The following is a 26,889-nucleotide window of genomic DNA, read 5'->3' as shown; positions in this document are numbered from 1 at the left end:
AAAGATGGTTTCAGTACAACCTATGTACCATCCTTTGTTAATATACGCAAATGTTACCTTCTAAAAAAAAAAATTAATTCACGTGAAGATTGATAAAGAAAACTAAGATCACTTATTCACTTGTAGAATATGGTGCTTCCTGTAAATGTCACCAAACATTAAGTTGATATAGTGAGCAACACACGGAGCCCAAAAAGTATGCGGGTAAACTCCCTTCAACAGTCCACTCGCTTTTTTATTCTCACTTGCGTTATCAGTCATAACTTTCACCACATTTTCCTTCCCAATTTTCAAGATTGTCTTCTCAAATAACTTGAACATTTTAGTAGCATCAATAGAAGAGTCACTAGCATCACGAGATTCAAGTAACTCATTCCCCATCGGTTGATGATTCAGGTAACACATTCCCCATCAGAGAATTCACCAAAACGTTGATCACCATTTTCCTACTTTTGGCTGTCCATTATCCATCATAATCGAACATCCATAGGGTTTCCTTTGAACCTTATGATCCTCAACAATCTTGTTTGTTTCTCCACCTCTTTTGTTAGACATGAACGCTTCATGATAGGTTGGAGCTTCATTCCTAGGCCATATTGGCCTACTGCCCCAATAAATTCACGAAAGCTGTCAGTATAATTAACACAATTAATAAGGAACCCCGCGTCACACATCCACCATGCAAAAGCGGATACAACACTGCCCCTTAAAATTTTACCTTGAGGATTCTAAATCAATGGGTCTACCTTATTTTTTCATTGGATTGTTATGAGTAAAAGAGATTGATAAGACCTTTAATATTGCTAGCGGTCGATGATCTACTCTCGCTAACTGAAGACTTCCATTGGGATTTTAAAGGAGGCCCCATTGGCATATTAAGTTCAACTTCATCATCCTCCATTTGATCGTCATCAACAAGATTGACCATTGATTCCTCATGCCTCATTGAGTTTTAAACTCTTTTTTCCCGTAAAGTACTCCTTGATTCTTCGCTAACAAAATTCGAGACTTTTGGACAAACAAAATCTTTATAACCACCAATAAGATGTTTCTTATGATGAAATATTCCATCGTTGTGCATCATATCGCCAAAAACACATTTTATTTTTGTGTTACTGGCAATTGCAGTTCCATACACCCAAGCTGGATCTTTTTTTTTTTTACCATTGAATAAAGAAATATAATTTACTAAAAGAGAAAAAAAATAGTGAAAACATAGAGTGATAGGCAGATCACAGATAGCAAAAAAAAACATTTAAAAAAAACGAGGGAAGAGAAAAAATGGAGTATTTCAGCCTTATACAGATCAGAAAAAAACAGAGTACTGATAGACAGATAACAGATAGCAAAAAACATTTAAAAAAACGAGGGAAGCAAAAAACGTATTTCAGCCTTGTACAGGTCAGGGAAAAAACAGCCTTTTGGACCTTAAGTGTACGCGTTTTCCTCGCTGCATCGCTTCAAGGCAATAGAGCGAAACCCCTACGCTTTAAGTTCGCTACGTGGCTTAAAGCGAGAAGCGAGCGCTTTTCACAATGCTGGTAGGAGAGTAATAATAACAATATTGAAAAGGAAACTACACGGTGTTCGGCCTACTAACCTTCTACTCTAATCGTCAACCTCCATATCTTGATTACCCTTTATATTATTTGTCATTACTCATTTTACATTTTGGAAGAATTTGGGCAGCTTTGGATCCACATTTTTGTTTCCAACTGGAGCATTTTTTAGATCTTACAAAGTATTCTCCCATCATTTCAATTTATGTGGCACTTTTTATTTTTTGAGAGTCAATTTGACTTAACTTTGAAGCTCAATTAAATTAGATCAACATCATGTTTAAATTAAAATTTAAATAAACAATACAAAAAGTACTTTGTATTTTAACTTTAACTTAGCGTTGATATTTTTTAAGTATAAACTGTGTATGAAGAACTAAATTAATTCTTGAGGTTCATTTGATGAATTTATTTTTTTCCCCCTTAATCTCATCTAAAACTAAGTTTAGGTCGCCATATTTAATTAGAATAAACTCTTGTAGCATTAAATATCATAAGGAGGAAAAAACTAAATCAATACAAAAACAAAATACTATTTTGATTTATAAAAGAAATTATATAATCACAAATTCATAAAAATGCCAATTTTTTTTGTTTATGATTTTCCCCGAGTTGTAATTGTTTTACCTAATTTATATCACATTACTTTATAGAATGTTGGATCACTTGTGTTTCTTTGGCATTTGATATTCTCCTGCCAAACTTCCTTATAAATAATTTCTAGTTTAAAAATAATCTAAGTAGGTGACTAAGAAACCTGAATAAATTATATAGACTTATGTCACTTATCCACAGTACATATGATACATATTATATACGAAGGGGTAGGGCGACGGGGCCTGATGAGATCCCTGTGGATTTTTGGAAGTTTGCTGGAGAGAATGGTTTAAGGTGGTTGACTGATTTGTTTAACGGCATTTTCAAGTCGGCGAAAATTCCCGACGCATGGAGGTGGAGCACTCTGATCCCTCTGTATAAGAATAAGGGTGACATTCAGTGTTGCAACAATTATTGGGGTATTAAGTTACTGAGTCACTATGAAAATTTGGGAGAGAGTGGTCAAGTTGAGGTTGAGGAGGATAGTCTCTATTTCGGAGAACCAGTTTGGATTATGCTCGGGCGCTCGACGACGAGGCAATTCACCTGGTTCGGAGACTGGTGGAATAGAACAGGGAAAGAAAGAAGAATCTGCACATGGTGTTTATCGACTTGGAGAAGGCATACGACAAAGTCTCTAGGGAAGTTCTTTGGAGATGCTTGGAGGTGAGTGGGGTCCCGATGGTGTATATCAGAGCAATCAAAGACATGTATGATGGAGCTAAGACCCAGGTGAGGACGGCGGGTCGTGATTCTGAACATTTCCCTATCCTGACAGGGTTACATCAGGGATCTACTCTTAGCTCGTTTTTGTTTGCTTTGGTGATGGATGTGTTGACGCAGCATATTCAAGGCGAGGTGCCCTGGTGTGTGCTTTTTGCAGATGATGTGGTTTTGATTGATGAGACTCGGGGGAGGGGGGTGTGAATGATAAATTAGAACAGTGGAGAGAGACCCTTAAGTCTAAAGGGTTCAGGTTAAGTAGGAGCAAGACCAAGTATTTGGAATGTAAGTTTGATGGCTCGAGCGAGGGGGATGACGTGGTAGTAAAGCTGGAGTCTCAGGTGGTGTGTAAGAGGGATAGTTTCAAGTATCTTGGGTCCATGATTCAGGGGAATGGTGAGATTGACAAGGATGTCTCTCACCGTATCGGGGTGGGATGAATGAAGTGGAAGCTCGCCTCGGGGGTGTTGTCTGATAAGAAGGTGCCGCCCAAGCTTAAAAGCAAATTTTACAGGGTGGCAGCCCGCCCGGCCATGCTGTATGGAGCAGAGTGTTGGCCAGTCAAGAACTCTCACATTCAGAAATTGAAGGTGGCGGAAATACGGATGTTGCGTTGGATATGTGGGCTTACTAGGGGTGATAGAGTTCGAAATGAGACTATCCGAGAAAAGGTTGGAGTGGCTTCGGTGGAGGACAAGATGCGGGAGGTTCGTTTGAGATGGTTCGAACACGTGATGAGGAGGGGCATGGAGTCACCTGTTCGTAGGTGTGAGAGGCTTGCTTTAGATGGTTTCAGACGGGGTAGGGATAGGCCGAAGAAGTACTGGAGAGAGGTGATTAGGCAGGACATGGAGCAATTACGGCTTATTGAGGACATGACCCTAGATAGGAAGATCTGGAGGACGCGTATTAGGATGGAAGGCTAGTGCCATTTTGGGTAGGTAGGGTAGGGCATTACTTGGTGGGTGTAGCATTCTTATTATGATTTCTGGTTGCTTGTAGTATTACGATTGTTTACTAGTCTTTGTTTACTCTTTCCCTATATGTGGCGTCTCTATGTTTTGTCTTGTTCCAGGTTTTTTGGTATGACTTTGATTACTATTCCTTGTCTTGAGCCGGGGGTCTATCGGAAACAGCCTTGCTACTTCCTCGGGAGTAGTGGTATGGACTGCGTACATCTTACCCTCCCCAGACCTCACTATGTGGGAATACACTGGGTTTGTTGTTGTTGTATGATACAAATTATACTTCTTTAATTAAAAGTTTACTACTTTTATATCTGGACTACTTTTTAGATCGAAAACTTGTTCCCTGTCGGTGGATCTTTTTATTTTTGAAGTGAATTTCGTCGATGATTATAAAGTCTGTACACAGGTAGAGGATAGAATACAACCGTACATTCTTGTCTCTTTCTAGTGCTTAGTAGAGAATTTACTGACCTGATGCCAAATAATGTTCTTTTTATTTGGATATCAATCTTGAGTCAGATATGAAAGAGAAGGTTACGTCGTCAGGGATGAAAGTCGAGCCTTTACCATCTGATTCTCCTGTCGGAACTATTACTTGTAAGGCTGGTAACAGAATGTGTAGCAGTTTGACAGCAGAAAATCCTTTTCTGGAAACCGTGTTTTGTGATATCTGTTGCATTGAGCCAGATTTTTGCCGAGACTGTAGCTGTATCCTTTGTCGTAAGTCTATCAGTTTGGATTATGATGGTTACAGTTATATTCGATGTGAAACAACCGTAATTGATGGCTACCTATGTGGACACATTGCCCATTTAAACTGTGCTCTACGATGTTACTTGGCTGGGACCGTCGGAGGAAGCATCGGTTTGGATGCAGAGTTTATGTGTCGATATTGTGATGCAAAGACGGATTTGGTTCCACATGTTGCGAAGCTTTTAAACATCTGCACATCTGTTGCTTCCCGTGCTGACATGGAAAAGATTCTGAATGTTGGCTTTTGTATTTTGCGTGGCTCACAAAAAAGGAGTGCAAACCAGTTGTTGCACCGTATTGAATCAATCAAGGCAAAGGTATAGCTAATTGAGGAATAGCACTTTGTTGCCTGAAGATGTCATCTTTTTTTTCCCATTTTTGAGGTTTACACTAACCAGACCAATCTGATAATCATATCAGCTTGAACAAGGAGTCTGCATTGAAGATGTATTCAAAGTGGAAGGCTGTGTGGATTGCACTGGTAATTTGGCCAACTTCTCTGCCTTCTCATATTCTTGCTTGTGTTAATCTGTCACTTTGCCTTGAATATCTATATCTGAGCAAGATATTTCAGTATGTGCAGATGTGGTTCTTTTGCTTTAACTATTATCTATCTATTCCAGGATATAAATATATACATCTGTGCATTGTAAGTTTGTCTATACAGTGCTTCCCGTTGTCTACAGATACCAAAAACACTTGTTGCAACTAAACCGCAATATGAACAAAAAATTATCAGCTTGGGAGTGTTGCACAATAAAATAAAACAGGAGAGCCTTGGAAAGAGTCCAGAAGAGGAATCGGGACAGAAAAAAGCCTCCCCCCCGGTATTTCGAGCTAAAAGAGATTTCGGACCTAGAGTGGGCGAAAGCTTTTATTCTTTTATATCAGCAGGGTAATGATGCATCAACCTGCTAGTATTTTTTTTTTTTTTCGGAAATTGATAACTGTATCTTTTTCTGTAATGAACGAAACAGTGCATAGGTTGCACTGAAACCATATTTTCCAGGGTACCCTATAAACTACTGTCGAGCTATTATAGTGACTCCAAAACATCAATAATAGTGATATCATCGTTAGAGCAAAACTGATTACACCAAAAACACTACATCAAAATACAATTCAATTTGAGTTGCACTTGCTCCATACTGTTCTCTATACTCTTATAGCATCTAAGATTCCTCTCCTTCCAGATTGTCTGCCAAATACTTGCTGGTATAGTTGTCCATCTGTTCCTGTTCTCGACCAATACTCCTACTTCCTCTCAAATTTGTAGAGCGTCTGTGATTCACCCAGGCATGGAGCATGAGATGTTCTTGAGATTTATGAACAATCTCAATAACTATCTTGTTACCTTTAAGTGTAAGAACAGATGATTAACTGTCTCTGTAGTTTCACACAAAAGGAACACTTATTGCGCAATGTTATCTCGCTCCTGGTCAGATTGTCTTGTGTGCGCACTGCCTCTTTGGCCAGTAACCAAACGAAGCAGGCAACCTTGTGAGGAATCTTGGCTTTCCATATGTGCTTCCAGGGCCAGTTATATGTCTGATGGTTGGGGTGGTTCATCTTCCTGTATGCATTACTCACCTTGCCCTTCTTTAGCTCCCCACCATCTTAAAGAATCATGTCCAGTCTCTAGGCCTCCAAACTGAAAATTCTGTCATCCTGTGGATTTCCCAGTCATTTATGTGTCTCCTGAAAGTGGAGGTGTCCATAGATCTGCTATAGTTCTCTATTGATGTAGAACTAGATTGTGTGTGTCTGGGAAGAGGGTCTCCATGATTCATGCCTCATGTCAATCATCTTTCCAAAAAACATTCTCCCCATTTGCTACTTTAATTGTAGTATTTGGCTTGAATTCATCCCTTAAGTTTCTGATGAATCTCCATAAGCTTGCTCCGTAGGGTGTGGTGACTTTTTTGGTCATCCAGTTGTCACCTCCCCATACTTAGCTTTAATACTATACTCCACAGAGTTTGATGATCACTTCATTCTTGGAGCCTTGTTCTGTAACTTAAAATTCTTTATCCCCATTCCTACGAATATCTTGCCATTGATTATTGCTTTCCACTAAGTGATAGCATTTTCTATCCTTATTTCCTAACTAAAGGAAGTTCCTCCTGATGCTATCCAACCTATTGATGATCCTACTGACACTGGAAACAGGGACATCATATATGCTGGAAGTGCATCAAGGACAGAATTGAAAAGGGTCAATCTGCCACCAGAGAGGGTACTGAGACTTTCATCTGCTCAACTTTTTTTCACTGTTCTTAATCATTTCGTTCCAGATTTCTGTGGCTTTGGACTCGACTTCCAGTGGCATTCCAAAGTGGTGGTTGATAGGACACCAACTTCACCTTCTAAAATTGCATTTAAACCTTCCATATTTGATACTGCATTTACAGAGTACAAAAACTCTTCCTTCAGTTGACATGTAATCCTGAGATTCCTTCAAAGAATACCAGGATCAATCTCAGGACTTTTAAGTTGATCTTCTTTAACATAACAGAATCAGGGTATCATTTGCATGCTATAGGTGAGTTATCTCAAGACTCTCCCTTCCAGCTATAGCACTTCAAAGCCTCTTAGCTAACCATTTGTGTTGGCAATTTTGATCATATTGTTGATAGCAGAAATGGTGACAAAGAGTCTCCTTGCCTAAGACCCCTTTGTGCTGTGAAGAAACCTGCTGCTGTTGGTGACCCATTGATTAATACCGAAACACTAATTGTTGATATACAGAATTTTATCCATTGAATCTATCTCTGTCCAAACCCCATATTCTCAAGTACACAAAAGGAAACCCCAATCGACATGGTCATATGCTTTCTCGATGTCCAGTTTGCGCAATATTCCTGGTTTACTTTAGAATCAACTGCTTCATTAGCTATAAGTACACCGTCCATGATTTGCCTTCCTTTTATGAAGCCGTTGGTTGAGAATCTATCAGCCTGGCCATCACTCTTTCTAATCTTTCTGTGACGACTTCAGAAAATAGCTTATACACTGCCTATCAAGCTTAGGCCTGAAGTCCCTCGGTTCTTTTGCACCTATCTTCTTTGGGATCAACGGTATGAAGGGGGCATCGAGACTTTTTCCAAACATCCCTTGTTCATAAAAATTTTGAGAAACCTTCATTATTTTCTGCTTCACCCCCTCCCAGCATTTGATATAGAGCCCATGGTCAAGCCATCTAATCCTGGTGCTTTATCAGCTGCACATAGTTTTAAACATTTCAGCACTTCTTCCTCTTCAAATCTCCTTGTAAGCATTATGATACCTTTACATATCTGCTAGTGGTTATTATGACGCACAAGCAGACGAATTTGTCCTGGAAACGGGAAAACCCTTTTGTAGCTAATCATGTATCTAACATTTATGAATTATGGGCGAACGACGCCTAGAACCTGGCGAAGGCATTATCGATGAATACCTGAGCAATTCTCAACCAACATATGCTTTTCATTCCCGTAAAGGTTATACCACACAAGAAGACTTATTTGTTGTACAACCAGTGCATCAATTAAATGCTATTCAATTGCTCCTAATCCTAACCAGATTAAGGAAATGAATTGCTGCCTTATAAGGAGTTTGGAACTTTGATCTAGCCAGCCCAAAGAGAAAGGAATGAATCACTTAAGGATCTCTTGTGGTATTCTGCTTTGGTCAATTGCAGCAATAACATCGCCCTGTGTAATAGGTTCTGCCCAAGCTCCTAGGGCATAAAAAACCTCACATCTCATGATCTGTCTCACCACATTAGTATGTGTTATTGGTTCTCTGCCTTTTAGTTATACTGCTCAGATTTTTCTGGAGTGTACCTGTTAGGGTGATATGTCCAGATATTGCTGTTATTCTGCTTGTATCCGTATTGCTGGGCTTGAAGTACAACCATGTTTTTAATGATGTGGTCTATAGGCTTCATCTTATATGTTTGTCTTTTGTATTTCTGGAATCCTGGTTCAGTGCTCAATTCACTATTATTAACTAATCATGTGGCAATTCATACCCTACTCTATTTCTAATGACATGTAGGATTCTTTTAATCCCTTTTTTGGACATTGGTTTTCATGCAGCTTGTTTCTGGATGCAAATTCAAAATCCCAGCCGAATTCAAAAGACACTTGATGATTATTCACATCTGTCTAAACGTTAGTCAGGCAAAGTTACCCTATACTGATGGGAGGTAACAAGTACTTAGTGGAACGTGCAAGCTAGCCCGGACACCATTGTCATAAAAAATGATTTCGTACATTGCTATGTGCCATTGATTTTAACCTAGCTTTTCGAATTTTTCGTTTAGCTTGCTATTGGAGCAAAAAAATATCATAACTAAGAGTTCAAAAAAGAACAAAAAAAAAGAGCATAACTAAGAGTGTAAAGTTAGAACCTATTTCGAGTTGCATTTTCGTTTTTCCTATATTCTCCTCCATTTATAGGCATGGGTATAACTGAAATAGAAAATGCTGCCTCATTGTGCCATAGTCGGACATTTATATCCATTATCAACGTGTGCTCAAACAGAAATAGCAGAAGTCTTGTTCATTATTTGAACGAGTTGCTTACCTTCTTGTTCAAGTAAACAAACACATGCTTATGTCGATTGGCAAGGGCAAACCTGTTTGCCCGGTTACTCAATTTGGATGTTGCCATTTAATCGTTTCTGCTTTTTCATTTTTTTTTGCTTGTGTCGCATTTCGGTTAAGGTACAGTGGTTGAAGTTCTAGCATGGTTGGTCACGTGTTTAAAATCAACTTATTTTGAAGTGTTTTTTAAAAAAGTATTTTGGCAATCATTTTGAAACACTTTTGAGCAACAATTAGTATTTGGCCAAATATTTTGAAGTGTTTCTGATTGTATTTTTGCAAAAAGATACTTTTGGAGGAAATTGATTTTTCTATGGACAAATCACATAAATATATAATTTAAGAATCAATATTATAAAAACTACAGTTTTTACTTTTCAAAGAATAACAATAAAAATCTAACAAAATCTATTAAATAGGGTAAAAGAAAAAACAGAAAACAAGTAAATAAAATAGCATGATTTAAGGGGGCAATTTAATAGTTGACATTTTATCTTACAAATTCTCTTATTTTGTTTTTTTCAAATAAGTTTTTAAAAAATATTTAATAAGGTAATCGGAAAAACAACACATTTATTTGATATTGTTTTATATTTTTAAATATTATTTATTTAATTCAATTGACATTAAGTTTTAATATTTTCAAAGAGAAAAAATATCATTAATGACAGTAAATTCTCCAATTGATTCAAACCACATTCCATACAAATTTCATACACCATAAAATTATCAGTATACTAATTTTTATATATTTTAGATATCATAAAATTATTTATACACTAATTTTTGGAAGTTGATGGATTTCGTTGAAACTGTAGCCGTAGTGCATGTCCCTAGATCTTGAAATAAAATAGCACATAGTTTAGCAAAGTTCTCTATTTCATTGTTACAAAATTCTGTTTGATTTGTTAATTATCCGAATAGTATTTTTTAACACTCTGAAACTTACTATGAATTAATATAAATAGTATATTGTCTATGAATTAATATAAATAGTATATTGTTAAAAAAAAAAGTACATTCTCAAAAGTCGATAAAGAAGAAGAATGGAACTTATATTTTGAGAGAGCACCACCCTGAGTAGAGCACAATTTATGAATAAGAAACTTTTGGAAATTTGAAGTCGAATGATGCTTCTTCATCATCTTATCAAAGTAAGGATCTGATATTACTGCCTCCCAAATTTTTGACACACATTTGAAGCGAAGAACAGATTGCAAGGGTAACCTCCTGAGGATTTCCACAACTATTTGCTTTTGGATATGAATTTCAGTCGCCTCCTCCATTTGCTGCTTTGATTGAGAAAACCCATTTTTAGTTTGAAAATGCTTTCTCTTTAGTACTTTGACAGACATTGGATGGTAGCTGGTGATCCGGAAAACGCTTAAGATTCCAAGATGAACACAAGGAGACTGACTACGACGGAGACTGAGATAAAGGGGTTACGGTTGGCTGAGGTTTAATTCAAACATGGAAAGAGAAGCAACAGACATGCTCCCTCCGTCCCATTTTACCCATCCCAAATTAGGGTGACACAACTATTAAGAAAATAATAATTAGTAATGTAACTTTATCATTTTGCCTTTCTTGATTGTTTCTTGTTATTAGTTCCAATAACTAATAACAAGAAGTAATCAATTACACTAAGGGTATAATGAAAAAATAAATTTATCTTGTCTTAATAAGTAAAAAAAAAAAGTAAAATGAGACATCAAATTGATAAGTAAAAAAGAATAAGTAAAATGAGATATCAAATTAAGAAATTTGGCACGAATAAAATGAGACGAAAGGAGTAATAAAGAAGGATGAGTCGAGAAGGAAACAAAAGTTATTATACTCCTATAATAAATAGATAATAGGAGTATAATAGGTTTGTATTAAAAAACAGACCGATATTATTTTTATTTATAAAATATAGTTTTTATTTAAATTCAAAGGAAAGGTAAAGAAAATAAATAAGTACAAAAAATAATAAGAATGTAAAAAACAAAAAAAAATTATGTGCGTTTTTAGAAAAATTTAAATACAAAAAATAATAAGAAGGAAAGTTAAAATAAAAGAAATTGTGTGTATTTGAGAATATTAATACAAGAAAAAAAATAAGTTGACAAGAAAAAATTTAAAAATTACGTGTATTTGTGAAAAAATAAAATATAAATCAAAGAGAAGTAAAAAAAGTACATGTATTTGAGAAAGTTTTAAATACAAGGCAAAGAAATATTTTTAAAAATTACGTGTATTGACTTATTTTAAATATAAGATAATAACTAAAAAAAACTTTTAAAAAAATATTTATATACGTGGAGGTGCATGTTGTGATGCCATGTCAGCACTGAAGGGCATATTTATTACACTTTAAAATAGTTCAGGGGTAATCAAACCTACTTTAAGATGGGGTGTGTCTCAATGACTTTCGTTATAGTTGAAGGGGTAACAATCAGGGGCGGACTCACGTGTTAGGGTGGGGTGCATGTGCACTCGGTAAGTTCGAAAAAAATTGTGTATACGTATATGTATATACCTTAAGAAACTGTTATATAAATTATATGCACCCCAAAGAATACAGACTCGGGATCGAATCCCAGGGTCAAGTTTTCTTTTTCTATTTTTTGTGTTATTAATTTTTAACAACAAAAGTAGTAGTAAGGAATTGAACTTGCAACCTCTTTGCTTACACAATCCATCCTTAATCACTGGGCTACTGCATTAATCTATTTATAAAGAGTTAAGGTTTATATATTATCCTAAAACACCCACATTTGGCCTATATATTTATATTTTCGCCATTACTTAAGCCTTTACTAATCTATCAATTAGACACGACACTATCCCTCAGTCATCATTGGAAGATTCTTGAGCGCTTATGTTATGATAAAGGTGCACTCGCACTCTTCAAATTCTGAGTTCGCCTCTGATAACAATGTCTTTTCTCTTATTTTAAATTTGAATTCATCATCATTATATTTACTTAAATATTTAATTTTTAATATGCTTACCTATACCGAGTCTATCGGAAAAACTTTTACTTTTTAAAAATAAACTAGTTTAGGTGTACGCGCCTTGTACGTGTACCTCACTTTGATGAGTTCAAACATTACACTAAATAAGATATTTGTTTAAATAATAAAGATGAATATAATAATTAAATTCAATATCTTTTGAGTATGTAAAGATGGAGAATTTATTTATTAAACCTAACCTTTACCAAAAATATTTTTAAAAGCCGATCTACATTCATCTACCATCTGAAAATTGCAACAAAACAATGCAATGATAGAGACATCAAAATAATACAACTAAATCTAATCTTTATACACAAAATTTTTTCAAAGTCGTCTGACACTCATCTACCATCTGTAAGCAATAACAAAATAAGACGATAATAGAGATATCAAAATAATACAACTAAACCTAACCCTTACATAAAAAAATTCTTCAAAGCCGACCAATATTTATCTATCACTTGTAAACTGCAACAAAATAATGCGATAAAAGTGATATCAAAACAATATAATTAAACTTAAATTTTACACACAAAAATTTCTCAAAGCCGATCGAGATTCATCTACGAACTGTAAACTACCACAAAATAACAAACTAATAGAGATATTACGATAATATAATTAAACCTAACCTTTATCTAAAAAACTTTTCAAAGCCGACCCACATTCATCTAGCATCTGTAAATTAAAATAAAACAATAAAGATATCAAAACAATAGGATTAAATCTAACCTTTACACAAGAAATTCTTCAAAGCCAACCGACATTCATCTACAACCTGTAAACTATAAAAAACAATATAATAGTGATCACAAAGCTTCGATTTTGGTCCAACTAATTCTTGTCTGAGCGAAAATTTTGAACCTAAAGAATGATTTTGAATGAAAACAAAGAAAATATATATATACACATATGTTGAATTCTATTATGCTGACGAAAATAGTGAAGAAGTTGAGGGCATACAATCGAATCAAGTTAGATGAGCATCAATCATAATTTTTCAATAGGCTACATCTCAATATTTATAGAAGTATTTCCTTAATAAAGTCCTATTTTAGGAGTATTTTTCTAATTGAACAATAGAAAAGAAAATATTAATTAATTCTCCTACCATATATTTTAGGAATCCCATATATTTTAGGAAGTCTAGTAGAAAGAAAAATATTAATTAACTCTCATACTATATATTTTTGGAATCTCATATATTTTAGAAAGTCTAGTTAATATAATAAAAAATAATTAAATAATATATTAAAATAATAGTGAAAAAATAATTTTGTCTAAAGAAGAGTCTTTTAATGAAGGACAAAAAGTTCAAATCATTTTTCTAATAAAGAATAATTTTAGGTTTTAAGGATAAAATAAGAATAATTTAATTCAAATTACATACCAGTTGTGCAATTTCAAAGGTTATATCTCCACAAAAATAAAGAAATATGACCAAAATTACCTCAAATTATTTCAATAAGTTGCACAATGCAAAGAGTACCCCATGCTGGATATCCACCAGCACCATAAGCATATTCAGGAGTGCACCTAATTGCAAGGCCAGAGAAAGACTGGTAGCCTAATCCTTAGTGCTTCAAAACTTTTGATAACATATCTTTATCTTTTGCGTTACCAATGCAGTTGCAAATCCTAATCAAAACATAAAAATATCCTATTGATTAGTAGATCAATCTCTTAATAGTATAAAAAAGTTAATAACAAAAAAGATCTTACTCCTACCTTATTGGGTGGAGAGATTGTTTCCGATAGATCCTCGCCTCAAGAAAAGATTCGCATGTAAAAAGCTAATCATAAAACTTGTTGCAGAAAGTGATCATAAATCTTATTCTCAAAGTCACGCAACAAACATACAAAACGGACTATTTTTTTTTATGCAAACTCAACTTCATTTGAGTTGAGATTTTTCGAAATCACAACCTCTTTATCTCCATAAGGTAGGGGTAAGATTTGTATGCATTTTGTTCTCTCCTTGAGTAGAATTTCAAGTTTTCTATCATTATAAACAATTTTAAGATATAATTATGTAAACTCAACTTTAACTAAGTTGGATCTTTCGGAAACATCTTTATCTTCGTGAGATGGATAAGATTGAATGTACAAAAGATATTACCACAACCTCATGGACTAAATCACTAAAAAATAAATAATAAGAGATACGTATTCTAATTTTTAAAAAATAAATACTACTTTTTAATAAACAAAATAAATTAAACAATAACCAATATTATGTGAGGAGAACTTTTGTGGTAAACCGTCTTGCACTTAATCTTTGGTGCCTCATGAGGGTATACTGAAGAATACAACATAAATGTGACACCCATATATACAGGAATAACAAAAGAATAAGCGATAAAAAAAATCACCATATAAATTAAATGAATTACTTCTTACAAGTAAAAAATTTGAAGACTGGTCTATCAAATTAATTGGACATTCATGTTTGAAGATACATGATTTTGATGGACATGCAGAGTAGAAGAAGACGTCCAAAAACAAAATTAATAGCAAAAATAAATTGTTGAATTGAATGACACTCGATGTGCAATTCTAGAAAAATTAGGCAAGAGACTCCCTTTTCCTTTTAACCTTCATATGAACACGTACATAGTATATTAGCAAAATAAATATACATTGTAAATTGAATAAGTTAAATTTAGACAAATTACAAAATAAATTAATACCCACGTTTCTTATTAGTTTTCACCTAAGAAAACATGTTACTAACACTATAAGAAAAATTTTCTTTTTTAGGAAGTTTTTTCTCATAAAATAAACTATTAATTTTCTTTATATTTAATCACAGAAAGTTAAAAGAAAACCTACCATATTTTTACCGAAAGTTCAAATAAAACCTACCATTTTTGTAGGAAGTTTTCTCATGTAAAATCAACCAATAAAGTTTCATTCCCGTGTGTTTTGGGAGTCTTCCAATATATTTTAATATTCAATATTATAAAATAATAATTTAACACGTATATTAACAAATAAATACACATTGTAAATTGAATAAGTTAAATCTAGACAAATTAAAAATAGAATTACTTCTTACCATATATTTCAAAACTCCTAATTTAAGAAAAAATCTAATCATATATTTTAAAGTTCTAATACCATATATTTTAGGAGTTAATATTATATATATAATTATATAATTAAATAATAATTTGAGAAAAAAATAGTAAAATGACAATTTTATCTAAAGCGGAGACTTTTAATGTGGAGCAAAAAGTTCAAATCACTTTTCCAAGGGCCTTCACACTTTTAATATATTATAAATTATAGATTATAGAAAAAACGTAGCATATGCTTATATTCATTTCTTTTATTTGCTTTATTTAGGTTGAGCACACATACTTATTAAGGGGTGTGCTCAACCTAAATAGAGCAAATAAAAGAAATGAATATAAGCATATGCTACGTTTTTTCTATAATCTATAATCTATAGATTATAGATAAAACGTAGCATATACTTATATTATGTTACCATATTATAGGTTGAGCTCACCCCTTAATAAGTATGTTACTACCATCAGCAGTGGTAGCCCAATGGTAAGGGATTGGTCTACCCTATCCAGAGGTCGAGGGTTCGACTTTGGGTTTGGACAAACACTCTATTGGGAGTTCTTCCCCCCAAATGGGGCCCGACGCGGGGCGAATCCTAATATAGTCGGACTCCTAAAAAACGGGTACTGAACACCGGATGGTTTAAACCCAAAAAAAAAGTATGTTACTTCTATAAAATTTACCTATATATTCCTAGTTGAATTTTATACCTCTTTTCAAATCAATAAAAATTACATTTATTGAATAAGGACATAATAGGAGGATTTTGTTCAAATTATTCTTAAAAGATTAAAGGAACAAATATCTAAGAATATAAGCACAATTCAAATACAACAAATGAAAAGGAATGCAGGGAGTATCACTTTCTCTCAACTTCATTTATGATAACATTGCATATGCTTATACTACTTTCTCTCGACTTCATTTATCAGATCACGTTGATTATATTATTAACAAAAAAAATGGAGACAAGAAAATTGTACTAGTATTTTTGTGTTACGACTTGAACCTACACCTTAGACGTGATCGGGCACTTGAAACCATGAATGATCCTAAGCGAATTCTTAGCCTGAGAAACAGTTCATGAAACTTTTTTTTTTTCAAGCTTTGTTGAAGCTGACAACAATAAGCTTGGAAAATCTTCTCAAAATAAGATATAAACACTTGGTTGGTTTCCATATTCAGGACTAAAAATCATTTTTAAAGACAACTTAAAAAGTTTGAAAGTAACATGTCTAACGAAACCTTTAAACATGAACTAAATAAGTCAGTCGAGGCAAGTCCCTGTGACAACTTTATTTAAACTAATTGTCTAAAAGTCTAAGACTGAGGATGAACATAACCAAGTCCTCTGGATGTGTCACGATCCAAATAGGCACGTGATGTCACTTGTCAAACCCTCCAAACAAGTAAGAATAATTCAATCCAAAAGAACACAAATAAAGGAAAAATAGAAAATGAAGCGAACGAATAAAATAATCTCAAATATATAACCGAGACACAAGTCTCCAAAAATACATCATAGGTTTGGTTGTCACTAGTATAAGCCTTTGATACAGATTTATAATAATAACAATCGTCTAAATTTCTTAGATGCGAATAAAACATAAGACATAAGTAGATAGATCTGAGAAGTTCTGCCAACTACTACCTCGATCTCCACAATATCTAATACCAAAGGACCATAATCTATAATCTACTACTCGAACCAATACCTGCACGAGGTGCAGAAAGACAAGAAATGGTAAAGAAAAGCAATGGTGAATACAAAATCATATGTACTCAGCAAGCATCGTTGATAACCAACCCTAATCCAAAGCGATAGCGAGAACCAACACCCTAACTACCCAAGATTTCTCCAAATAGATCTATAGATGTTAGATTCTCCACATAACAGTCATATCATTATCCATAGAAAATGTAGGCCCATAAGTCTAGGTAAGTCAATACTAGTCATTTTATGATCAACAAGAATAAGAAAACATTTATAAGAACGACTCACTAAAACAATATATCAAGTTCAATTATCATGTTTGATCAATGACTTGTGATAATATAATGAGAGTGTACAAATATGTGTATGTCATGCTCTACCACTAGGTACGATACTATATAACTCACTAATCAAGCCATAGCCATACCTACGTCTCATGTATACCTCAGCTTCCAAATCAACAAAGAAGTAGAATAGCATGATATAATGAAGTGAAATGAATACTCAACACACAATATCACAAACAAGATGATGATTAACTATAAAAGTAAGAACTCAATGACAATATCAAACCATACCAAGGAAATGTCATGCAATGCAATGTGATGATGATGATGAATGATAAAAAGTCAACACATGACTTTTTGTATACACCTACCGAGCCTCGACGCTCCCAAAATAGGACCCATGGGGGGTTTTGCAATCCATATACTCTTATAATCTCAATCTCATGTCAAATCAACCTTATCGGTACATCCCTCGATATAGAGATTTTATGAAGTGTCTCATTTCTTACAAAATTATACTGTATCTGATACTATCCAAACTGCCTCAAAGCCTTTTACTAGAAGCCAAGCAAGAGAGTTACAAGAGATCCGAGCTATGTTCATTAAAAGGGAGATCCGAGCTATGTTCATTAAAAGGGACTTGTTTGAGCAAGTTTTGATTGTCTCTAAAGGATTTCATGTGTTAAAGGTTGAACTAGGAGTCACCAACTATTTAAGGGTGACAAAAGAGGTAGCGATCCGCCACATAATTGGGGAATCACCACTTAAGCCACCAACTAAAGGCCTTGAAGCCCCCATTCTGTAAAGAGGTGACGACTCAATTGGTAGTTGGTCACCACCACGAATAGCCATCCCATGATCTGCCAAGGAGGCCTGAGAAATCCACACACTATTTAAAAGTGACTGCCAAATTGAAGATCAGTCACCATACTATGATCAGTCAATAGAGTTGTCCCTCCCCACTAGTCCCATTTTGTTAATTATTTCAAGGGCCAGTTTTGTAATAGACTATAAAAGTAGCTTCTAGCTTTTTTTCCTTAGTTGTTTTTGCATATTGAATGAACCAAACACTAGAGAGTGTGATTAAAAAGCTTTAGTTAAATGTTAGCTTAGGAATGAGGGTTTTAAGGGTGTTTCAATTCCTTCTTTGTCCACGTAGAGATTAGGTGCTTGTTGATGAAGATTTAGGGGCTTTGAATTTGAAACATTCAATAGTTCCTATTTCTTTCTATCTTTTTGTGTCTATCTATCTATCTATCATTTTCTATCTATCAATTTTTATCTTGATTCCTTAGTTAGATTCTTGTTCTCGTAATTTTTCTTGTATCATTTGGTATTATAGCTGAGTTTGAGTTTGTTTCCATGAATTTAATTTTGGGTTTGTTATCTAGAAAAAGTGGTAAAAAATGTTTTTGAGTTTTTTTGCAATTTTGAGTTTTTTATTTTAGGTATTCTTGAGTTTGTAGTAAGTACTAGATTAATGTTCTCTAGTACTATTTGAGTCAAAATCTAAATTATGAGCTTAACCCGAGAAGATTTGAGTGTTATACCATTGTTGGAGCTTAAGTTTGAAGAAAATTTGAAATGAGTTCTCAAATCTGAAATTTGTGATTGAGTTTTTGAGTTTAAAAATATTTAGGGTTTGTTTGGAAGCTTGAAAGGATATTGGGTTTTGAATTTTGTCGAATTCCGAGCTTGTTTGAATAAGGGACAAATTTTGGATTTTCATGGGTTCTTCATAATGTTCATGTCCTATTGAAGAAGAACATTCAAAATGAGGGGTTGATCCAAAAGGGGTGAAGAAAAAAGGAGTTGTACTTGTTTATGATAAAGAGTATTCCTAAGATAGTACAAAGACCGACAAGAATCCCCATTTAGAGTGACTGACGGCTCCTGTAACTGTCATTCACAAGGGTGACGACCAGTCACTAAGAGGAAAGCTTAGACCCTATTCTGGACAAACTGATGGCTCCCCTGACGGTCAGTTAAGCCAGTAATGGTCAATCAACTGATCAGTCACCAAGACAAAGTTGAGACCACATTCTGGATAAGGAGTGACGACTCCCCTGACGGTTAGTCACCTCAATGACGGCCAGTCACATGATCAATTACATTGAAAAAAAGTTTCCATAATCACCTTAATCACCTTTCTTTGATCCTTAATCACCTTTTTTTTCTTGATTTAGTTTCATTTCTTTGATCCTTAATCACCTTTTTTTTCTTGATTCTAACACTAATTAGCAACTACTAATCCATCTACTTACTTCCGAATTAGTTCTTGAGTTTGATTTCTTTCTTCGTCCTATTTTCTTTTGTGCTTTTATAGTTTTTACTTTGTCATAATTTTTTGGCTCAAGTCCATAAGTAATTTCTTTGAGACCTTCAAAAAAGAATCTGTTCCAGAGAAGAGTATCAATTGACCCCTCAACCATCAGTGGAGTATAAGCCATCATTCGACATTTACGGATCCAAGTGTGAGGTATACAGAGGAGTGTAGAGTTGTGAGGTTATTTTCCTAACGTTAACTTGTTTCTTGTTTTTGTTAGTATCTTTTTTTATTAGGTACAATGGCTTCGAAAATTGAAACACCATAAGCTATGGACAAAAATACCTCAGATGTAATTTTAGCGACAACTAAATCCTTAAATCGGATAATGGAACCTATCGAATGTCACATAAGCACACTATAAGGAAGTGTATTAAGTATGGATAGGAGGTTGGTTAATATGGAAGGTCGTCTAAACTCCACCTAATCCACTCCTCAAAACTACCATGCCTCCTCTAGTGGACATGTTCAAAATACTTTCGCTACTATCTCCTTGGAAACACTTCACCAAATGTACAATCCACCAAGACAAAACCAAGACCCCATCACCCAAACCACTACCTACCCATATAACTGAAATCTCATTCGACCACTCAAACCCTACTTCAACCAGCAAGTTCCCCAAAACTAAGATCTACCTCACCAAATACCCTATGACCAAGTACCCCAAGTACCACCAAACTAAAATCCACCACTCAAGCACCATTTAACCAAAATCAATCCTTCCAAGTTGAAGAAGATCCACAAAATAATTTTGAGGAGTATGATGAAGTGGCTATGTTTGTGGAGTACATGAGAAATATACCAAGGGTTCATGAAGGACACAGAGGTCGAGAAAGAAGATTTGATCTGATTCTGTATAGAAGAGGAAACTTAGGAAATCAACCCCAAGGGAAAGGCAATAGAACTACCGTAAGAAATAAGGTGGAAATGGAGGACGAATGTCATGACCCGAACCAAGGCCGTCCTGGTCGCGACGGGCATATTGAACCATGAAGGTTCGAGAGACCCCTTAGTTTGTGATCGTAAGCATAACTCATATAACATAACAATACAGAAAATAAACTAAAACCACTGTAGTCCCATAAATAAACATGTATCTTCATAACATTGTATCAAATAAAATAAAACCCAGATCCTATCTAAAATAGTCTACAAAGTCCCTACTGAACTGAAATAATGATTTGTCTAAACCGCGACAATGCCCCCAGTTGGACCATAAAATAACTGAAAGTAAAACATATAGATGCCTTCTGAAGTAAGGGAAGCTCACCAACTCTGAATTTCTAGAAATAATTTTCTAATTAGCGGGACCACGAGACTGGGCCTCAGAACCTGAAATATAGGGGGTCAATACACGAAGGTACTAGTACGCAAAATAATCTAAAAATATACACATATTATACAATATAAGTGAGATTATTTCATAAAAATAATTTAGCATGAGGTAGATTAAAACACATGGGTAAAAGTTGAATAGCTTTCAAACATTTTCTAATAATCACGACTCAACTCTTTGTATTACTTCGGAGCTAGATGGTGCACCCTGCATTTCTACGATCCTACGGGCTATGTGGAATATGCCCTTGACTTGGTGGCCAAGCCCCCAATCCAAGTTTTCCGCAAGGATTGGAGTCTCTATTTTCTACTACGCCAGAAGGCCGTCGCTAGTATATAATCCATATTATAGGACATCATAAACCCGTCTCGGCAAAATACGATTTCAGGCTATGAGTTATCTGGACTAAAGCCTTTATACGGTAACCAAGTATCTCTTTTTAAGCCCATTTTTAGTTTTTTAAAACCATGCTTCATGCTTATAAAACATTCGATGCTTATTCATTTAAGGGTATATCATCACTAGGTATCGTCATACCTAACTTGCAAGTCACTCATATCTCATCACATCCATAGCCCATATCTTTCATAAACATGCAAATGACCACCAAAAGATTCATCAAATCACATGAGAGTTATTATTTTAAAACATATGGAAACTTATGGAACATGCTCTCATTTTAAGTCTTTAACACATGGTGGCCAACTCTTTTGTTTAGCACATGCATACCTTTCAGTTAATACACAAGAGCCTTTCATATAAGAAATACCCCTTTTGAAATCGTACAAAACAATAATGTATAATGGTTAAAGAGACATTTAAAGCTCATGAATTATCATCATTCGTAAACCAGCCCCAACATTAGTTATACATAAACCTCATGATGAAAAAGGGCTTATAACTCATACTCTCAAAACAATTACAATTCATGCCATGCAATGACCATAAATTTATTCACGGGGAAGGGAATTTCACAAGTCAGATTCATTAATCGCTTTTTGAACTCAAATCCCATATGTACGAGATTATAAATCAAACTTATGGAAAAACCCCATGACAAATTCCATAACCCCATGATAAATACATACTTTCATCAAATTGGGTTCATGATGCATGAGTAATTTCTTAAAACAAATTACATACGCATACATGTATACCTTAAAGCTAGTTAAAATCGTAAAACCTATGCCCATAAGATTTAGGATAGCCCCACATAACTTAAGTTTCTTAACTTGGGAATGAAACCCTAATCATGATGCTTTCTTAAAGGTTCTTAAACTTGGGGAGCTTGAATTCTAGATTATTTAGGGAAAACGAAGTTGAATTTTTTTGTTCTTAAGGAAAGAGGAGGGTTTTCTTGAGAGTGAATTAGAAAAAAAGGGAAAATAATGCCTTAATAAATGTCCCAATTCATGTTATGGATGATTTGGGTTGAGGGGAAAAAGATTCAATTGCCCCTCAACCACTTAACTTAGAATTACATGCAACAATGTCACCATGTTGTATCCAAATTGTGGTAGTTGATTTCCCTCACTGAGACGCAGTAAGTGTGAAGTCAGGAATAAGGCCGTGACACGGTCTTATTGTGGTGACTGGTGACCCACTGAATTCACAGTCAAACATGCCCCAAATCCTGCCTGAAAAATCCAAAACTCCCTGGAGACATACTTCCTACTTTCTTGAACATGAATTAATTCAAAAACCAATGCCTCGAGGTCAGGATGATCAAAATAAAAATCCTCAAAGTTTAGGGGTCTTGAAAATGGCTAAGTCCCCAACACTAAGTGAAATTTTCAAGTCTTAAGCCCCATAAGCATGCAACTAAGAGTTGAATCGAGCCAAGAATAATATGGGGTGTTACATTATCCCCTCTGGGGTCATTCATCCATGAATGAAGTTAAAATAAGTAGGATAAGACTAATACCTTCCATATCATCATCTGCGGATTCAAAGAGAGTTGGATATCTTGCATACATGTCATTCTCTGACTCCCAGTAGCTTTCTCAACATTATGATTCTTGCACATCACTTTAACCGAAGCTATTTATTTACTCCTCAACTTACGAACTTGATGATTTAGTATAGCTATGGGTTATTCCTCATACGATAAGAAATCCTTTGCACCGATTTCTTCATAGGCAATACAAGCGAATGATCTCCAATACATTTCTTTAACATTGATACATAAAATAAAGGATGAATAAAAGCTAGACTCGTGGGAAAATCTAAATTATAAGCAACTCCACCAATCCTTCTCGTAATCTGATATGGCCTATATAACGAGAATTGAGTTTTCCTTTCTTATCGAATCTCATGACTCTCTTTATAGGGGAGACCCATAGAAATACCCAATCATTAACCTCAAACTCCCAATCATTAACCTCAAACTCTAACTCCCTTCTTCTAAAGTCGACATAGGACTTCTAATGACTTTGAGCTGTCTTAATTCATTCTCTAATGATTTTCACCTTCTCCATGGCCTGATAAACAAGGTAAGGCCCAAACAAATGAGTTTTACCCACTTCATACCACCTAATCTGAGATCTATATCTTCTCCCATATAGAGCCTCAAAAGGAGACATTTGGATGTTGGAGTGGTAGCTATTGTTATAGGCAAATTCTATCAACGACAAGTGATCTACCCAACTACCTTTAAAGTAAATCAAGCAATCCCTCAACATATCTTCTAAGGTTTGAATAGTGCGCTCTGCTTTCCCATCTATTTGAGGGTGAAAAGTAGTGTTGAGATTTACTTAGGTACCTAAACCCCTCTAAAAGAATCACCAAAATTGAGAAGAGAATTATGTCCCTCGATCGGATATAATAGATACTTGTAACATCCCAAAAATCAAGTTTCGAGATACCACATGGTGCTTAGGGTCACAAGTAACCCCAAGCTAACCCTTTTCATCGGTATAACTCAAAAGCAACTGATTAAAACATAATTCTGAGAGAATAAAGCTGAAAATGTCTCAATACAGAATCTGTTCAGTACAATATTGGAATTACAAGATGACAATTCTACTAACACACATATATATACAAGAAGGGGACTGAATACATCAACCACTACTACTGTCTATGAAGCCTCTACTAGTATTGTCTGTACATAGTCGGGTCATGAATCCCAACTACCACACTCAATACAACCGATGAAAAAAGATACCATGCTCCAAACTAAAATAACCAACCCAAGTCCCTGAACTGTGAGGAATCTTTACCTGTTGACCGAAAACTGCAATTGAATAGAATAGTAAAAGAGGGTCAGCATAAAGAGAATGTACTAAGCATGTGGGGGTGCATGCAACATTTTAAATAACATCATCAATTTCATGAAAACATGGATACAGACAATGATGACTCACTTGGCTTGAGTTATATCAAATCATACTCTTCATACTTTCATAATAAATAGTTCAAATGGTAAAATTTCATAATCCATGTAAATCATCAAAAATTATAATTTATGATAAATCATCATAAATCATCATAAATTATCATATCGTCAAAATTCATCATAGGTAATCATAATTCCTCATAACATCTCAACTCTTTGACTCAAATCTCGGAGTGACTCGGTAATTTAAGAAACATGACTTTTATGGACAGGGGAGTTTCCTATAACCGACAACCCCACGTGAGCTACGTGGAATACCAATGTTTGAAACCCCTATTGGCAGGAGCATCATACTCTTTGCCAGGAAGTACGACCTTAAAACTGCAATAATCACAATCGGGCTCTCTGGCCGATAATATCATCATCAAACAACCCTACGGTGGCACATAGGTTTGGGAAAATACCAAATTTCCCTCTCGGTGCTAAGTACTACTCCCCGACAAGCTCAGAACACGTTAGGAATTCCACTTCAAAATATCTCAAGGGTCAACAGTGATGACCAAAATTATGTATCTTTCTTAAATTATTAATTCATCAACAATTTGTGAATTCCTAACCCCAACTTTAACTTAAAACATTTCAATCTTTTTCAACATCAACAAGGTATCAATGCATTGAACCATAACCGACTCGACATTTGGACAAGGATATGAAGACTCAATACGTAATATTTTCAACAATTCAACTCATCAAAATCATCTAGAAAAAAATACCAAAATTCATCTCAACATCAATATCAAAATCAATCTTTCTCATAGTCAAAATCATCTCGACTCTGCGAGTTCAAGGTCAATGTACTCAAATGATTATTCTTTCAATTCGACAATTAAATCACGACAACGGCTTTTGAAAAGCACTTGAGACCTTCAATTCATAATAAGAATACATATCCTGTAGTACAACTCAAATCACAACTTTTATCTCAAAAGCCTTTAGAAATATCAATTCATTGTAGTAGTATGCAATTCATAGCATAAATTCTCAATTTAAGAAGTAGAGTAATGAAGTAATCATGTATATCCTTATTGAAAAAAAACTCAAATTCTTATAAATCCTTCATAAAGTAATTTGAGTGTATACCCATTTTCGAATATCATAAAATTTCAATAATAGAACTCAACCTTTTTAAATGTCAAAATGTAAGAATTTATCAAGTCATGACAACATCAATATTTTTGAGAAAATATCAAGACTCATGGTAACATCTCAAATGTTATATCTCAATATGGTCAATGATTCAGTTTCGTCATAAAGAAGCTTTAAGCTTATCATAAATCTCAAAATCATTCCAAAATACCATTTCAACATATATCTCAAAATCATTCAAAATAAAAATATGAAATTTACAATTATAGATATCAAGACATCTCATGTCTAAAATATATATTCAATAAATCAAATCATGATTGGGAAGCATAAAGCTTGACACATATCTCACAATATTATTCCAAAATACCATCTCAACATATGTCCCAAAATCATTCAAAATACCACCTCGTGGTAAAAGTGTGTAATTCGCAATGATAATTATTAAATCATATCATGAAAATATTGAGATAATCATATAAATCAAAGTTTATTCATTCAATCATCACAATCTCATAATCGAATTATTTAGACATAATCTCACTCGCAAAATCATGTAAAACCATAATAAAATTAAAGTTTTGGGCACAAGAACGGAAGATTGCTCTTGTTCAAAATCCCACATACCTTGAAATTGGCGTCTTGATTATGGAATCCTATTCACACAAATAAGGGGTGCTCCTCGAAGGTCTCGAGATGATGAGTTCGATTATTGGATCAAATTTGAATTTCTACGGGGAAATTGGATGATATTTGGAGCTCAAAATAGACCTAGGGTTTAGTTCTCTCAATATTTTTGATGGAAGAACATGAATTTTATGATTCAATATAGGTATAAATGGACAATTTTCGTCCATGAAGTGAAGGCATAATGACCAAAATGCCCTTAAAAATTAAATAATTCTCGAATCTGTCCTTTGGTGGACTGTTTTGATAGTCTGAAGTAGATCATCCATAATGTTTTACTTCGATATCCAAATTAGATGAAACCAATTTCATTAGAAAGAGAACTCTCATATCTTTCCGTTGATATATAGTATCTCACCCAGATCATTATGTACAAGGATTTATGTTCGTTTGAAGTTAACCCAAAAATTTACTTTTGATAGGCTGAAGTAGATCGACTATAACTTTTTGCTTCGATAGACAAATTGGATGAAGCTAATTTCATCGAAAAGAGGACTCACAGACATTTCCGTTGATATATAGTAGATCACGCAGATAATTATGTACAAGGAGTTATGATCATTTAAAGTTGGAGCAAAAATACACCAGGCCTCAGTACTTTTTCCTGCACGTTTTACTGTTCAGTACTATTCACGGTTCGATCGGAATGTTCATAACTCGTCGCTCGGGTGTCCGTTTTGGATGATCCACATATTGATGGAAAGCCTAGTCAATACTATACGCAATGGTGGGTCATAATCTAAGACATTCCACACGAAAAATTTATAATTCGTTCTAGAAGATAGAA

At 34.5% G+C, this 26,889-nt stretch overlaps 1 protein-coding gene across 1 annotated transcript; it reads left to right on the top strand.

Annotated features, from left to right (window-relative positions):
* Positions 1-4,211: 4,211 nt before the first annotated feature.
* On the top strand, positions 4,212-9,240 carry LOC107873082 (protein OBERON 2). Its single transcript, XM_047413541.1, has 3 exons — positions 4,212-4,917; positions 5,021-5,081; positions 8,683-9,240. Exons 1-3 carry the CDS (start codon positions 4,369-4,371, stop codon positions 8,760-8,762), a joined length of 690 nt encoding a protein of 229 aa, XP_047269497.1. The 5' UTR covers positions 4,212-4,368; the 3' UTR covers positions 8,763-9,240.
* The last annotated feature ends 17,649 nt before the right edge of the window (positions 9,241-26,889 follow it).

The sequence above is a fragment of the Capsicum annuum genome, chromosome 6, assembly GCF_002878395.1.
Source record: "Capsicum annuum cultivar UCD-10X-F1 chromosome 6, UCD10Xv1.1, whole genome shotgun sequence".
Lineage (NCBI taxonomy): Eukaryota > Viridiplantae > Streptophyta > Magnoliopsida > Solanales > Solanaceae > Capsicum > Capsicum annuum.
The sequence above is the reverse complement of the archived record's forward strand: the minus strand, read 5'-3'. Positions and strand labels throughout refer to the sequence as shown.

Coding starts and splice junctions, on each gene's coding strand:
- LOC107873082 (XM_047413541.1), top strand. CDS start 4,369: ATGAAAGAGAAGGTTACGTCGTCAGGGATGAAAGTCGAGCCTTTACCA. Junction 4,918..5,020: donor TTGAATCAATCAAGGCAAAG/GTATAGCTAATT, acceptor TAATCATATCAG/CTTGAACAAGGAGTCTGCAT. Junction 5,082..8,682: donor AGGCTGTGTGGATTGCACTG/GTAATTTGGCCA, acceptor GTTTTCATGCAG/CTTGTTTCTGGATGCAAATT.